The 17,926-nt window shown below is 41.1% G+C and overlaps 1 protein-coding gene across 1 annotated transcript in view; it reads left to right on the top strand.

Annotated features, from left to right (window-relative positions):
* PLCXD3 (phosphatidylinositol specific phospholipase C X domain containing 3) overlaps positions 1-17,926 on the top strand; it is a 74,451-nt gene that overhangs the window by 42,227 nt on the left and 14,298 nt on the right. Inside the window, exon 2 of the mRNA XM_041472425.1 lies at positions 5,181-5,889. Coding sequence (XP_041328359.1) covers positions 5,181-5,889 — 709 coding nt within the window. The remainder of the gene's footprint in view (positions 1-5,180; positions 5,890-17,926) is intronic.

The following is a 17,926-nucleotide window of genomic DNA, read 5'->3' as shown; positions in this document are numbered from 1 at the left end:
GAGATTGCAAGAACATTTGTATTGAACTCCTGTGTGCCAGAGGTCATGGGCTTTGTCCTAGCTATTCTCTACACCATCCAAGAAACATGTTAGTTACCTGCTGTCAGTCACTGTAGAGCCTTCATTGATAAGAATGTCTTTAAAGAAATTATGTGGCACTGCATGTGACATTTCAGCAATAGTCACAAAGGGATGACATCTCCTAAATACAGAAAAACAACAGGTAAAGCTTTTAATGCTACTCAAAGCACTAGTAAAACATTTCACTTTCAAAAGCTATTGGATAACTCCTAGCATAGAGACGAGATATCAATGAGGGAATAGGAAAAGCAAAACATGCTAAAACCCGTGATCTGTTTCTTCTATTTGTTTGTGGTTTTTTTCTGGTACCTGTGGATCATCAGGGTGTGATAGCTGCTGTCAGAAACATATTGGTCAGTGCTGTTCAATTCTAGGTGCAGTTTACAAGGCTGTATTTGCCAAGGGATGGCCAAAGATGACAGGGAAACAAGGAAAGATGTGGCAAAGTTCAGCTACACTTGTTGGCTTTGTAACCGATATATTTAAGCTTAGCCACCAAAAATAGTAGATTTGCTCTGTGTAAATCTCCAAGAGACTGAAGAAACAATTCTGAATGAAAGTGGATTCTCCCTTAGGGACTTCTTTCAGCCCCAAGCCAAATTACTTTTTTAATGGGGGGTGTTAGCCCTCCAGGGAAGCCATAAATATGTCCATAGTGAGTGGTAGTGGGTTAAATATTCCCAACTGCCCTATTACAGGAATCCAGTAAAGAAAACAGTAGACAGTTCTCCCTAGTAAAAATAGTAGTAGGTGTTTTCTAGCAATCTAAGTGATACTGCACAATTTATTCTTTAATATCTAGTTTATGAAAATTTAGTGTCTTGGTGGTTGAAACTACTGTTCTTTGAGTCATGGCTGGTGCAGACACTTTAAGTGCCTCTTAATAATTTCGTATGGAATAAGGGAATGGTTTGTGTTGGAAAGAATCTTAAACATCACTTGTTGCAACACCTTTGCAGAGGTCAGGTACATGTTTCATTAGACCAGATTATAAATGCTATCCAGCACTTGGCCTTGAACACTTTCAGGGATCGGGTATCCACAACTTCCTTGGGCAACCTGATGCAGTGCCTCACTGCCCTCTGAGTAACACTGCCCTCTTCTTGACATCTAATCTAAATTTCTCCTTGTTAATTTAAAACTGTTCTTCCTCGTCCTATGGCTGTCCATGTAAAAACTTGCTCTCCCTCTTCTAAATAAGACCCCTTTAGGTACTGAAAAGCTGCTATTCAGTAGCTGTTGTCACCCCAAAGCCTTCTCTTCTCTAGATGGAACAATCCCAATTCTCCTCCTGCTCTGTTCTATAGTGGACCAGCTTTCTCTGTGCTTTTTTTTGTTATTGATATATCAGCAGAAGCTGTCTGTTGCCTTTCCCATCCCTTGCGTGTTTCCCTTCCCAGCTGTGCCCTTCCTAACTCCCTCTGTGCCTTTGTCCTCTGTTCCTCCCTGGCAACCTGTCCTTGCTGAAACCTTCTGTAGTGGTTTTTTAAGTTTCGTGCCACTCAGAAGTTACTCCTTCAGCCAAACTTGCCTCCTGCCTTACCTCCTTGTTTCTTCACACTCTATTCATATGCTTTAGAGAAGTTGCTTTTTAAGTTCAGCCCTTTCTGCTGAGTCTCTTGGCATTTAAGGTAATTGAGTTCTTCCAGGCTACCACTTACCAATTCCTTGAAAAAGCCAAGACAGTTGCTCTGAAATCCAGGATCTTTATTCTGCTTTTTGCCTTCATTACTTTCCTGAGTGTTTCAAATTCTTATTTCTCCTCATAGTCACTCAGTCTAAGGCTGTCATCAGCCTTTATGTCCCTATCAATTTCTTCCTTAATTCATACAACATCCACCAGTGCAACTTCATTACTTAAAGGAGTACCTGCAGAAAAAATAAGTCTCTGATGCTCTCTGAATTTCCTGCACTCTGCTGTTCTGCTCTGCCAGCATATGTCTCAAAATTCCCCCATGAAAACATGTCATTATGAAGTCTCTTCCGGTTGTTTAAAGGCTACATCCATTTTCTCTTCTTGACCAGGCAGTCTATAGTATGTGCACACCATGTTAACCCCTTGATTGCTACCCCCATCATGCTACTCCATGAGCCATCATTCTTGACTTCTTAGATATGGTGGGTTGTTGAAATAGTGGGATAACAGTGTGCAATGTTTTAAGAAAATTTTAGACACTAAGTAAACTGGTGGGAAAATATGTTTGCACACAAGAGTAATATCATCTTTTGCTCCTTGAATGACCCGGGATGAGTAATTTCCCTTCTTTGCTTCTCCAGGTCTCAGACTGTGAAGTCTCTGTGGTACAGACCTACCATAAGATAGATGATGTGCAAGCACTGCCACCTTCCAAAGATTGCAGTCATCATTGCACTTGTGTTCCTAAGTGTGACTTGCATCCTCTCTTCATGGAGGCTGAAGTTTGGTGATACAGAGAACCTGCAAGAACACTTTCCAGTGAAAATGTAGGAGGGGAATGTCCCTATGCACAAAAGAAAGATTTGGAAGGAAACATGGTTGCCAAAAGCAACATGTACAGGATTCCCTCATTACCAAGAATATAGTGATTTTGGGCATGACAGTGGAAAAGATCATATCCTAATTTGCTCTGCTAAGTGTAAGGATTTTGAATTTCTGTGAGTTGCACAAGTAAGCTGTCTGAGACAACAGCACAGGATTAAGGCAAAAGGAAATGTAGATGAGTGCATGATGAAAATTAATATTAAATTGACCTGTTCAAAGTAGTTATACATATGGAAAGACAAAATATTTACTGTATTTTTTGTTCAGGAGGAATGTTTACATACTTTTGAACATCTGACCTGTGCTTCATTTTTCATCAACCAAGTTAAGTCTTATTTCCTTTTTTGTATTATGCTGTAGGGCTTCCTTGTTTGGGTTACAAAACATGAAAATTCTCAGAGCACTGTTCAGTTTTCTCATTACTGTCCACAGAGGAATATCTATTTTTAGTCTCAATTATGTGCATAAAGACTTTAATGAGGAAAAAATATTTTCTGCCCTATCCTACTTGCAGTGTCCAGGTATTTCTGTTCTGTAATGTTCACACACACACACACACACACACACTTACAATTCTCTGTGTTTTTCATTACCAGTAGCTAAAAACTACCTGTTGACAGGTTGTTCACCTTAGTTTTCTGCTGTGAGAATTGTGCTGCCTTTCTTGACGAAAGTAGTTTTAAAAAGTATTTTAAACCAATATGTGCCTACTGGCAGTGCTGGGGTCAAGTTTAGCTACTACCTTTTCTGCAACTTCAGGTTGCCCATGTCTGCAGATCAAAAGATAAAAGACAAATGGCTTAATTAGTCTTAATACCATTTTGAGCCTAATGCTGTAATCAGTTGATCAGGTTTACACAGGTACTTCATCTGGCATAAAACCCTACAAAAATAAAATGGGCTTCAATGGACAAAGCTGGGGTTTGCAAAATCCATCCCTTCCTAATATCAGTAGCTGTGTCTTGTTTTAAACAAGACTGGATTTACTTTGATTTCTAGATTAGTGCAGCTTACACTGAGCAGAAAATTTAATGCATCTCATTGATTTTCCCTGTAATACTGTTGATACACAGGTCACTGCTCTAATAATTTGTTTTACCATTAGAATTCTGTATGCAGATCTAGTCCCCAAGGATATCAGTGTGTAACCAGATACTGTGTGATCTAATCAGGTACTGCAAGAAATATATTATCTCTTCAACACCTAGAAGTAGAAAGCTTCATCAAAATGGAAAATTTATTTAATATTTAAAGCAAAATGCAGTTCAATGAGACAACCATGAGAAGCAGATGTGTACAAAATTTAAAGACATTTCTCAGATTAAACAAAATCAAATCCAAGCCAGAGTCTAGGATGACTTGTCATAACTACATTTGTTATTAAATAAGAAAATGTTATAGCTGCTTCTTCAGTTTATAGGGTTTATTGCAGTGCAGGTAAAGTAGCATCACTCTCAGAAATTACTGACTAGCAGAATTTAATTAATGTGATAGTTACTTGCTACAGCATGTATGCTTTGGAAAGCAATTTTGAAAAGCACCTGCAAAAGCGTGGGTGACAGACAAGACCAGTGCTCTGAACTCATTTTGATGTAGGATTTGGATCTCTGAGCGCCTAGTACTGCAATTCATTTCCAGAATACAAGTCCTGCTGACTTTGAAGGAGTTTTGCAAGCAGTGTGTCTCAGGCTGAACAGCAGACCTGCTTGCTGCTGCGTGTCTGACCAGAAACATCTACAGCTGGAATAGCAGGAGTGTGGCTCTGCCAGCAGCTGGACAGTGTTTCTGTGTAAACTGCCAGGTGCAAACACCAGGTGTTCAGCAGGGTAATGGTTGACAAAGGTGATAAGCATCTCCTAGGGTCAGCTCATCTCTCCGTATAACTGCTTTCTTGTCGATGTCTGAATGCTGAGCACTGTTAATTGTGGCTTTTGTCTGAGTTTCTGAATTTTATCAGTGGAATGCAATGCTATTCTTGGCTCTACCTCTTGTACTTATTTAGCAAAGGAAAGTAGAGAATTTTAGAAGTAAATTTAAGAATGAAAACCATTCAGTAACCTTGTGTATGACCAGATGAGACTTGATTTAAGATAGAACATAAGATATTTATGTTCCTTGACATTTTTCCAACTCCTATTTTATCTGGCTATAAAGGTGTGTGTGGAAGGATATTGGTTTGTTTTAGTTTTTTCCTTTGGTTCTACAGACTAGACAGTGCACAATTCAGTGTTCAGGGCCAAACTCTCCTCCTTGGCTCAAAGGATTTATTGTGTGACTAGCTTTGCTACCAGAATTGCTTTGATCTTCAGAGACCACTGGTTTCATTGAGCTTAAAGGCATAAGTAAGAGCTGGAAGAGAGTGACTGAGCATCCAGACAAGCAGTGAAACAGACTTTCTGTCAAGTTCCTACAATGTGTTTTTGGGGCAAATGCTGCCAGACAAATGTACTGTTGTTGAGGGAAAGGGCAGGGGAGGTGGTTGGTGGGTATTGGTACAGGTCAGAAAATTATTTTCATTGAGAAAAACCCACTAAAGGCTTTTAATATATTTTTTATGTTTTTCTCTCTTGTGTTTTAGGGTCTCATGACTCTTTTAGCTTCTATATTGATGAAGCCTCTCCAGTTGGGCCTGAACAGCCAGAGACGGTCCAGAATTTTGTGTCAGTTTTTGGGACTGTGGCTAAAAAGCTGATGAGGAAGTGGCTGGCTACACAGACCATGAACTTCACCAGCCAGCTGGGGGCAGGTATACGGTATTTTGATCTCAGAATTTCCACCAAGCCCAGAGACCCAGACAATGAACTCTACTTCGCTCATGGTTTATTCAGTGCCAAAGTCAAGGAAGGTCTGGAGGAGATCAATGCGTTTCTCACTGAGCACCCAAAAGAAGTGGTCTTCTTGGACTTCAATCATTTCTACGGGATGCAGAAATGCCATCATGAAAAGCTTGTCCAGATGCTCAAAGACACATACGGAAACAAAATGTGTCCTGCTATATTTGCCCATGAAGTCAGCCTCCAGTACCTGTGGGAAAAGGAGCACCAAGTGCTAGTGTTCTACCACAGTCCAGTGGCTGTCGAGGTAGCCTTTCTGTGGCCAGGCCAGATGATGCCAGCTCCCTGGGCAAACACAACAGATACGGAAAAGTTGATTCAGTTCCTGCAGACATCAATCACTGAAAGAAGAAAGAAAGGCTCCTTTTTCATATCTCAAGTAGTGCTGACACCAAAGGCTAGTACGGTGGTGAAAGGAGTTGCAAGTGGTCTCAGAGAAACGATCACAGAAAGGTGAGTTTGTGGCTGGTAAGGTGTGCTGACAGTGCTGGATGTGTGTTGGTAGTTTTTACAATTCCTTTTAAAGGCACTCTAGCAGATGCATTTCTTCCATGCTACTGTGGGCTACTCAGAACTTGGCATAATCCTAAAATATTTAAAGAGAAACACATTGAAGGACAAGCTTCTGCATCTTGAAAGAAAATCTGCCACTGAAGCATAATGAGGTATGAGAGGATTGGCTTAACCTTCTCTTTTTTTCTGAATGCAGGTTTTGGTAATTTGCTTTGTTTTCCAAATGTCGTTTCTTACCATAAACACTGAATATCATGTCTAGGATTTCCTTACTGGAAAATCTTATCTGTATGATCTAGACAAATCTATCTGTATTATCTATATAATTTTTTGTGCATCAGGCTTCAGATATTAGATTAAAAAAAAAAAAATTGTCCTGGTTCATCAGCAAAGCCTGGTGCTGCAGGATTTGCTGTCACATACCTCAAAAATGCATGGGTTCTCTGTCTCTATACCATCATGTATGGTATCAAAGACAGCAGGACACCATTAGAGAGAATTTGACTCCTTTAAGTCTTTCTTCATTTACCATACAGGAAAGAGATGGCAGACCATCGTAGAGCTTCTGTACATTGACTAGCTTGTTGACAGGCCATTAGTTGTTATATTACAAAAAAAGCCACCTGTGCAAGACATGCATTATTTATACCATTCTGACTTTGATAAATCACAGCCAGTTTTGAGCTTAAAGGCATATATATGTGACTATGTTTTTGACAACTTTGTAGGAAAACTGAAATTTAATGCCAAGACACAAGAGCTATTTTCTTTTTCTCCTTAAAAATAAAGAAGGGTTGCAGAATGTAAAAAAAAATTCACAGAATCACAGAATTTCTAAGTTGGAAGGGACCTTTAAGATCATCGAGATGAGCGAGGACTGTTGGTAAATTACAATGAGGGTCAGTGACCTGCTGATGTTTTGCTCTCTGCATGGATGTTCCTATGACAGGAAGGTCTGTTGGGAGCATATCCCCTTCTATTAATTGAAAGATGCAGTGTCTGCAAAGAAAGCATGCCTTATATTTGAGAAAGGTTGAGCTGTTTGTACAGCAGCTTTCCAAAGCAGCTCTTAACTTGAAAAAATAGGTAAAAAGTGGTGAAACGCTGACATGGAAGGTTTTATGAGCAGTAGAATGTGATTTAGAAGTGCTTGTGAGACTGCACTTGCACCTGTTGGTAAAACTTCACCTGTGTTTTAGGGGCTCGATCGGACTGGGGGGTCTCCCTCTCTCCTGAGTCTGAAGAGCACTTCTCTCTACTAAAACACTGCTTTGTTAATGGATTTTAACAATAAACACCTTGTTAAGGAACTTCTTCCTCTGGTAAACGTCTTCCTGAGTGTTCTTTAGAACAAGAAGTAGGACAATCAGGAAACTAACAGGTTGTTCTTAAACCTTGTTGTATCAATCAAATACCATTTCCTTCATCTTTGGCTTATAATGTGCTTTTTAGAAGCTGTTTGTAAAGCAAAGACTTGAAATAGATGCTGAATATGTTTGACTGAATTTTGAATGTCCAGAGCTGTTGAACTCTTTGTATACCTTTCCCAACAGCAAATCTTGAAATTGTAACTACCTTCAAAAGTCAATATATAATTGGGCTGAAAAACCTGGAAATGTTGTTTTGCCAGATTTCTGAGATTTTTCACATGATCCCCAAGTGTGTAGTCCTGTTTCTACGTGAAAAGTTGTTTCCTTTTTTTGCATAATTCTTTTAGCCATTATGAGAGAAATAGACCTTCAAAATAATCTCCAAGGCCAATATTTAGTCTTCCAAGTATAGCATTTTTAATTTTTATTTTTTAATATAAAAATAGACTGTAGGAAGAAACAGGCTTGGAATTTGTGATAATGTTGATATAAACTGAACCTGTATTTTGAGTTAACTGCTCTAAAAGTAAACATCAAATATATTCAGAAGTGCTCCTCATTTTATGATGATTCTGTTAAAAATAAATAGGCAAGCAATTAAAAGATGAAGTACAATTTGCACAGTAGACTTGTTGTCTTCAATCTCCCTGCCTTAATGTTTCAGTGGCTTAAAAATATGTAATCCACACCAAAGGTAACAAGACATACATTCCAGCTGTGCTGTGTTTGGCACCTCTAACCATCACTCAGTAAAAATGTTATTTTGTCCTTTTCAAAATAAATGCCCAGAACAAATATCATCTTTGTGTCCAGGTAGATAACATATGTGCTTTTGTTGCCAGTTGCTGCATAGACTTATACATTATACTGTTTTCTCCTTTTTAAGAAATGCTGGTGGAGAGTCTTACATTAAGAATGCAGTTATCTTGCTTTTGTAAGCAGTTTTGTAACCATACTTGGATGGGGTTCTTCCCTCTCATTGAATTTTAAAAGTTCTGAATGCAAATGAATAAGGTTGAATTTTTTAAATAATTCTGGTGTGGAGGTTTGTTGTTTGGTTTGGTTTGGGTTTTTTTCCTTAAATTAAGTATTACATTTAAGAAATGTTCCTTTTGCATTTTGAATAAAACATATAGTAATTTCTTTTGTTTTGTTTCTCCACCTGCACAGTGGCCTTTTACATATGGATTTAGTTTTGAAAATAGGGCAAAGTTTAGATTCTCACAGATGCAAAGAAACTTGCCAGGTTTTGATCTCTGAAGTTGTTTTTTATAATTAAATTGTTTATGATTTGAAGAGCAGTGGCTGCCTTAGAGGGAGAGCATGGTTTCTCTCAGTCACAGCATCCGTTGGCCTGGGAAATCTGTGAGCAGACTCCATACAGCAATCTCATCCGGACTGCATTCTGCTGTTTTGCAGCTTTCTTTGGGAAAGAGCACAGTGAAATATTCCTCTTAGCCAAGATGGTTGGTTTAATGGCTTTTCATCATGATTGCCTATGGTGGTGGAGGTCCACACTGCAGTAGAGCAGCCTTCCAAGGCAATATATTTCAGGAGGAGAAGGGATGTTACTCCTTAACCTGTTCCCTAGAGTGCAGATATGCAAGCTGTGAGGCCCAAAATAACCCAAATTAAAAAACCCCAAAAACCAACAAAACATTTTCATGCTCCTAAGACTCAATTCAGTGAAGATATACCAGGAGTTTTCTACTGATAATGTTTGCTCACAGGCTTTGCTGTCATAACTGGCAGTGTTCTGTGGTACGGTAATTAGAAAGAAGGAGAAATTTAAAGTTTTGAAGCTTTCTGTCCTGCACAAATACATGAGGGCAAAGCTATTTCTTGTAAGGTCTTCCTAGGACCACAGTTCAATGTAACTTGGTAACACAGATTTCACCTTCACTTCTTGAATGAGGAGAATTGCTTGCATGTGTGCACATTATGTTTCTTAGATTTGATGAAAAACTTTGAGGACTATCAATGTGTTTCCAGGCTTAACATTCTGTCACACACACAATTTAGATGCCAAGAAATTCTCTTTGATTAGCAAACAATATATGCCAAATTTGCTCTGCTCATTGAATTAACTTCGCAGTGAGGCAGCTGCCGTCAGTATAGCTGAAAGGTGGTTGTGAGACACCCTTTTGATTAGTGTAGAGCTGTTCCTAATAATCTAGTTTGCTTTCTGATTTGCAGTGAAATTACTAATTTTATCTATGACACTTGAGACAAGCATGATACTCTCTTTGTTGTCTCTGTTGTTTATTAATGTAGCAGAAGAATAGATCTCCTTCAGAGGATGCAGAAATCCTGTGGTACTTGTAAAGCTTTCAAAAAATAGAAAGTAAACATATACCCCACCAATTGTCACTTGATTTCCAAATTAATCTCTAAGGATAATGTTCCCTGTGGCTCACATATGACTAAATCCTTGCCTACCATGCTAAAGCTTCCTCCTTAGCAACCAAACCAAATTAAAAAAAAAAAAAATGTCCTGCACATGAGAATAAACCTTTTGAAATGGAGGCAAAGCATCCAATTCACACTATTAACAGAAGGGGTGGTAAGTAGGTCACAGAAACTGTCAGGAGAAAATCCATGTCTGAGTACAGTCATGAACTAAGCAGAGTCAGATTTAGCTAGAGTATGGATATTAGATGATTAGGTGGATATTGTATGGAAAATTATTCCTGAAGTTGCAAGAAGTAGGATTTTTTGAGTCAGTTACTGATGGTACCACGCCTCCATCAGCTGAATTTTTGAGTTTCTGTGTGACAGGAAGAGAGGGAATTGATCATATTTTAATCTGCACTCCATATTGACTGATGCCATTCTTAAACTATTTTATATGAAAAAGAAAAACAACAGAAATGGCAACTATGTTTTCCTAATTTTCTGCATCCTTCCTGATTGTAACCTTGATGTCTGTCTCAGTTATAGGCTGCAGGAGAGCAGCAGGTTCCAGTGAGCTGGTTCCAATTCTAGGACTTGAGAAGCTGATGTGTCAGCTCTTTAGCTGCTGGGAGGTGAGGGGAGACTCAGTCCCTCACTAATGTGTGCGGTACAAGCACACCTGACCACACTGCCTTGGGACGCAGCTGTCTTTTCCTTTTTTTTCTTTTTTTTTTAGTTATTATTTCCTGACCACAGAAGGCACAAAATGGAATTCTGGTATATTAGCAGGCTATTCAAAAGAACTCTGGGCAATCCAGACAAATCCTTAGTATTTCTGTTCTTCCTCAAACTATCCTTAATTACTTTTCCAGGCTTTCTAGACAACAGACTATCACTGTGTTTCCACACAGAACAGCACAGGGAGATTTCATTGGAAGAATCTATTCTACCACATCAACAGGCCTGCACTATGAAACCCCCAATGGGCTGTGTATGTGTAGTGGCATTTCTTCATTGGACCATCTGTCTGCATAAGAATTTTAGTATAGCATTCCCACAGGAAGGGCTCTGTGGTTGTGTTTGGTGGCTCTGGTTTGAACTTGGAACAGTACTAAATTGTCACAAAATACAGGAGCACAGGTTTTTAATAGCTTTGCTAAAGTATTTATCTACATACCCAATAGTAGCCTGTGGGATTTGGTGGAGGAAGAAGATTGGCGTGGTGACCACCATAGTGTGACCTCTGTGATCAGTGGCTTGGCTTTTGAGTGTTTATTTGGGGAGTTGTCCTGATGTTTTCCTGTAGCAGGTATGGGTGTCTCACAGTTTTTCCCTCTGCTTGGTGTGCTTGTGAGTTTTATCACCCTGGGCATCAAAACACCTGCTTACAGTTACTGTGTGTGCTGTGTGACTACTTGTAAATATACTTTATGTTTTCCTGTCGTTCCACTCTCAGCACAGTGTGACCTGCACATACAGACAGCAGCAAGTGCTTTTCATCACAAAAAAGGAAATGTTCATTCTCTCAGTTCCACTGCTGTAAGCTGTCTCTGACATCTACTCGTCTCAAAGATTTCACACTTCACTCTTTATGGCTGCTGTAGTGAAATTGCAAATGTCTCATTAAGTCGCTTGGGTTTTCTTTGATCTTTCTGCATTACTCAGATCACTAAGGAAATGCAAAAGCTAATAGATGCTAACAAGTGCTGACCCCAGGGAAAATGCATTTGCTAATGTTGGGCCTGGGTCTGTGTAGCTGCTGCTACCTCATTGTAAAGGAAATGGTTCCTTGATGGGTTGATACTTCTGCTCTTCATTTATAAGGTACAAAAGGAGCACAGATGCCACTCCTCCCGGCTAGCTGATGACAGGAGAGGGGGCGGCAGATCCCCCCTTGAGCCCTGTTGAATCCCAGCTACCAGTGTCGACACAGCATAAAACACAGAACAGCACCACGGGTCCCGGGGTAACTTTATTTGATGGTAAAACTTCCCCTCTTCCTCGTCCCAGGATGCCAAACTGGGGCAGACAGTAGCTTATATACGGGGGCAGATCCCAAGGGGAGGGTACAATTTTTAACAAATCAGGAGAATTGGGAGTAAAAAATGAGGCAGGGAATACAATGTATAAACCAATAAAGTATCCCAAGAGAGGAGAACAGTTTCAGTGAACTAATAGAGTTTGGAGAAATACAGAACCGACAGAGAAGTTTCTCGAAAGAAGGCAGGTTCAAAAAGAAACTGGCATCTAATAACAGAAAAAGTAATGAAAGTTCTAGGAAAAGGGCAGGAACAAAAAGGAACATATAGCATAAGGAAACTACAAAATTACAAATCAAACAATAAACCTACTAATGAAACAAAAACACATCAGGGCACACAGAGATTTACACAAACAAGCTTTTCCGGATATATTCACAAGGTGATGTTCAAGTTGATAATAATTTTCTGTAAAGCAAAGATGTTTCACGCAAACACAAGCAAATACAAACTCAGTAGATAAGGCAACGTCCATGTCTCTGCGTTGTGTTAGCTCTTGCATGCTGCAAACCACTGCTGCAAACCATGCTAGTCTACTTATAGGACTATTGAAGTAGATATATATGTACATCCTTGTCAAAGTTTAGGCAGAGAACTGGACAGTTCTGCACAGACTAACATGCTCATTATATGTTTGGATCAAACTTCTGAAAAAAAATTTCCATTTTTAACCTTCTTTTGCCGCTCCACAGTCCTAGAGGGGTAGGATGTGAATAGAAATGTCAAAACAAAACCCTGTCAGCTTGTAAAATCATGTTGAACATGCTGTATCATTTTTTATGGGTTTGAGCAATTCTCAGCAGCCTCTAAAACCTTAGAGGGCTTTCAAATGCAATCTGGGGAGAATGCATCCACCCCGTCCCTGAAGAAGTCACCTGCATATCCCCAGCTTCTGCAGTGGGTATCTCCACTTGGCTGGTAGGAAAGATTTAAGACAGGAAGGGGTGTGAAAGGAGCCTTAGCGACAGAAACCCCTTAAATCCATTTTTAGGAGATACACCAAGCCTGCAATTAATTTAGTTAAATGCTTCTCTGTGCTTACAAACAAGTAGCCTTTGTGGGCTGAATGAGCAGTTGGCCATGCAAGCTACAGCCAGAGATGTGTTGGATAGAGCACGCAGAGGAAGCAGTAGGGATTCTGGCACACTGCTGCCACAATTGTACAAAGAGATCACTGCAAGAGCAGGCTGAAAATAATGAAAACAGGCAAGCCAAATGTCTTGTTGATGCATCATACTTTCTGTATGATGCATCATACCTTCTGTATGATGCAGAATTTACATAAGCTGTAAAAATGCCCATGCTTTTCTTTTATTAAAGCACAGGTGATACGGCTTTTTCCTTGGAATTTGATAATGTCTCTGGGTTGCAATGCAATTTTTTCTTGAGGAGCCACTGTCACTGTGAAAGATGCAGGTTTCATGAATACAAATCCTTCAAATATCCAGCCTTCTTTTATTGATCTTGTTTTTACAACTTCACTTTTAGGCAAATTTTTAATAATAATTTTTTTGGCAGGGGGAGGAGAGGGCTAGGTCTAATACACAAACTTGATGTAGTCAAAAATTATAATAAGAATTTGAGTGTAATTATAATGATATAATTGCATGTATTGTCCTGGGTTGTACAGTTGCCCTAGAGAGCACAGCCTGTTATATTAAAATGTCTTTCAGTATTTATTTCAGACACTAAGAAAAATAATAAAAGACATACCTATAAGATGCTGAATGATCATACAGTGGGATTTGACCTTTGGCAATATTTTAATACTGTAGCCGTTGATCTGAGGGTTTTTGTAGCTAAGCAACTGTCATCCAGAATGTATTATATCATAAAAGAGTATTAAGATATGAAGGAGACTAAATAGTTTGAGTGAAATAGAAGCCATGGTGAGATGCAGACACTTTCCTATTGAACATTCTCATTTTCAGAGGTATAGCACAAAGGATGAACCTTACTATGATTTGTTCTGTGGTGGGGTATTGAAACCTCCACCCTGCACTCTCAGTTCTTTGAGCACACACTGTTGTGTAGTAAATCAAGTATGAAATTTGATCTTTGGTAACCGACATATTAATTTTGCTGCTGGACAGCAAAGAGGGACTGCCATGGATCTTTATTATTTTCTTACTTGGATTTAGAATCAAAGACTGAAAAAGCTTGGAAGAGGTCTTGAAGATCATTGAGTCCAACCTTTGACCAAATACCATCACGACAAGTAAACTGTAACACAAAGTGCCACATCCAGTAGTTTGCTGGACACTTCCAGGATGGTGATTCCAGCACCTCTTTGGGCAGCCACTTCCAATTCCTAAGCACCCTATCAGCTAAGATAATCTTCCTGATGTCCAATCTGAACCTCCTCTGGTGCAGCTTGAGGCCATTTCCTCATGTCCTGTGACTGGTTTCCTGGTAGAGCAGGTCAACCCCACCATGTTGCAACCTGTACAGCTATATAGAGAGCAAAAAGTCGGCAGCTGAGCCTCTTTTTCTGCAGGGAAAACAACCCAAATCACTCAGCCACTCCTCATTTGACTTACTCTCTAGACCCTTTCTCAGCTCTGATGCCCTTCTCTGGACTCACTCCAGCACCTCCATGTCTTTTTTGGAATGAGGGTCCCAAAGTTGGGCACAGGACCTGAGGTGTGGCCTCACCAGTGCCCAGCACAGGGGACAATCCCTGCCCTGGCCCTGCTGGCCACACCATTGCTGATCCAGGCCAGGATGCCATTGGCCTTCTTGGCCACCTGGGCACACCCTGGCTCATGTTCAGCTGCTGTCACCAGCACCCCCAGCTCCTTTCCAGCCACTCTGTCCCAGCCTGTGGCACTGCCTGGGGCTGTTGTGACCCAAGGGCAGGACCCAGGACTTTGCCATGTTGAACGTCACCCCACTGGCTTCAGCCCATGATCCAGCCTGTCCAGATCCCTCTGCAGAGCATTCCTGCCCTCCCGCAGGTCAACACTCCTACCCAACTTACATACTCTGATGTCTGAAACTGGCTTCTTTGCTTTTCCAGTGAGACCTGTTCAAATTACAGCTCTGAGGCAAGGCTATAATTCCAAATGATTCCTGCCGGTATCCTAGCGCACTGTGTTGCTTGAATAATGGGAAAGCAGTCATTTTGTCTAGAGTGTTCACTGCTTTTTCTCAAGGTTTGAGTGGATATTGAAAATAAACTTGCCTCCTTGTGAGCAGGCTTTTTTATCAGAGCTATGTTCATTACGATTTGTCTTGGATTTGCATGTCTTACCAGAGAAGAGCAACTACAGGGCCACCTCTCTGTTACCTGCTTTTGGCTGAGGAAAACACTGAAAGAGTGAGGACTTGGCTCCTCACAACTTTTCATAGTCTCTCAGCTGACCTCTAGCTGTGTGGGTCTTGTGCCAACCACCTTGTGTCAGGAGGAGTATCTGTCTCTGCTAAAGGAGCACTGTTGTTGCATCCTTTCTTAGCCCCTTTCTTCACCTCTCTCCTCCCACATACTCTTTTTACTTAGATTTGCTTTTTTCCTCTAAACTATTGCAAGCAGTCATCCCAGCAAGCTTCATTTCCACTTCAGTCGCAAGTGAGGTGCTGGTTAGTGTTTGTGTAATTAGGGTGAAAATATAAACCTGAAGCCAGAATATTACCAGCCTTTAAAGATGGTAAAGATTTAGGAAAGGCTGTTTCATACCCAGGGATGCTGTTTCAGGCTGTTGTCAGGTGCCAGGAGGGTGGTCCTGAAGCTCATTGCTGCAATGTCATCAAGGTACTTGTGTGTTGTCCAAGTCTGGTGCCGTTTCCATGAAGAGTAGGAGCACATGGCATGGGGAGTGTCTGTGCCCAGTGTGTTAAGCATCCTTCTGCTAAAAGTAAAGGATAAGAATCAGCTGAGAGAGGTGAGCAAGGTCCCTGCAGTGGCACTGCAAACAAGAGTAGTGCCTTGCCTTTTGCCCTGTTTTCACACCAGGCACAACGAGTTCTTCTGAGCCTGTTGCTAATTGCAACTCAGAACATTTGGCTGATAATGATCTGTCTTGCCTAGTGGCATTTGCTGCTGGCTTCCTCTCTGCATCAGACAGCGTTTCACTGCTGTTAGTGTCTGGCTGTGCTGGAACAGGAGCGACATAAATCCAGATGAATGGTTTTCTCTTGGTGGAAAGCACCCTCATTTGAGCTCAGCAGTCTGAGGAACATTTGTGGAAGTATTAATCCATATGATGAACACCTGGTTTGTTTGTTTTGTTTTTTATTTCTAAGCTATTTCTCATAAGAAATACAGGTGGACTGTTTGAAAAATACTTTTCAGCTCTGGAAGGACATTGCTTTTTCCTTTAGTAACTAGAAGTATAAGTATCCAAAAGAGAGGTACAAAGGTGCTGAAGAGTCTAGAGAAGATACTGTATGAAGAGTGGCTGAGTTCACTTGGCTTGTTCAGCCTGGAGGAGTCTCAGAGGAGATTTCATAGCGACTGGAGCTTCATCACAAGGGGAAATGGAGAGGCAGGCACTGATCTCTCTGTTCACCAGTGACAGGACCATGGGAATGGCATGCAGCTGTGTCAGGGGAGGTTTAGACTAGATATCAGGACAAGGTTCTTTACCTGGAGGGTGGTCAGGCACTGGAACATCTCCCCAGGGCAGTGGTCACAGCACCAAATGCGACGGAGTCCAAGAAAATTTTGGACAACACTCTCAGGCACATGGTGTGATTATTGGGGTTGTCTTGTGCAGGCCAGGAGTTGGATTTCAGTGATCCTTGTGGGTTCCTTCCAAGTCAAGATATTCTACGATTCTATGAAATAATGCATTGGATGGACTGGCATCCAGGGTTAGTTACTATAGTTTCTTCTCAGTAACTTTCCGCATTCCTCTCCTGCCAACAGCCAGCACTGACCATACCAGCTGTCCAGCTCTTCTGGAAGAGAGGGTGTATCTCTGGAGATACAGATTCACATCTGCTTGTTGAAGTGGTGTGTGTTTTTGTCCAGGCCATGCTCTGTGAACTCATTTGTCTCTTAAATAACGTCTCTGTTGACGCACATTATGCCAGTGCACTGGGTCACACTGACAGAGGTTGTGCTGTCCAGCAGATCTACCCCAATCTGTGCTGAGGCAGAGGTGTGCAAGGTCTGTCTGCTGGTCTTCGATGCAAGACAAGTGCTTAGCCAAGACTGACCACCATTAGCCTCTGGTGTGAGAAGTTTACTGGAGGAAGAGGACTGCAGCATCTCTCTGATGAATGTGCAGCTTGGTCTGTATTCCACAAGATGAGCGTGAGCTGCTGCAGGGACTCTCAGGCACCATATGTGGCTGAGGTGGCAGGTCAGCTTTTCTTTGTGCTGATGAAGCAGCCTGACTCAATACTATGATGATGGAGAAGGGAATGACTTCTTTTGGCAGCCTTTCTTCCCAGATATCTCAAGTGAGTTGGCATTAAAGCAGTGAGGAAAACCACTACAAGACGGAGATCAGATTTGTGTTCTTTTTAGGAACTTGGTAGTATGTAAGTGTATGGGACCTGATGAGATGCATCCTAAAGTCCTGCGGGAATTGGCTGTTGGAGCTGCCAAGCTGCTGTCCACGGTGTTTGAAAATTCATGGCTGTCAGGTGAAGTCCCAGGTAACTGGAAAAAGGGAAATTTTGTACCCATTTTTAAGAAGGGTGGAAGGGAGGACCCTGGGAACTCTGACCTGTCATCCTCCAGTCTGTGCCAGTGAAGATGATGAAAGAGTTCCTCGTGGAAGTTACACTAACAGGGAGGTGATTCAAGACAGCCATCACAGCTTCCCTGAGGGCAAATATTGCCTGGCCAACCTACTAGGCTTCTATGATGGAATGACCAGAACAGTGGGTAGGGGATGTCATCTGTGTGGGCTTGTGTAAAACCTTTGACATGGTCCCCCACGACATCTTTCTCTCTATATCAGAGATGGATTTGATAAGTAGACTTTGGTGAATGGGGAATGGCTTGGGTAGATATCCAGAGTATAGTTGTTAACAGCTCAGAGTCTGCCTGATGGACATCAGTGACAAGTTGTGTCCCTCAGATGACTTTTAAACATCCATTTTAAAACAAACAGTTCAGTTATTTCATGACCTCTTTGCTAAAGTGTTTCTCAACCAAGTGCCTCTCTTTTCTTCTCTCCATAGGGATTTTACTTTATTGCTGATGCATCCTCTGTAGTCCCT

This window comes from Pyrgilauda ruficollis, unplaced genomic scaffold, assembly GCF_017590135.1.
Source record: "Pyrgilauda ruficollis isolate IOZ18807 unplaced genomic scaffold, ASM1759013v1 scaffold108, whole genome shotgun sequence".
In the NCBI taxonomy this organism is placed as follows: Eukaryota; Metazoa; Chordata; class Aves; order Passeriformes; family Passeridae; genus Pyrgilauda; species Pyrgilauda ruficollis.
The sequence above is the reverse complement of the archived record's forward strand: the minus strand, read 5'-3'. Positions and strand labels throughout refer to the sequence as shown.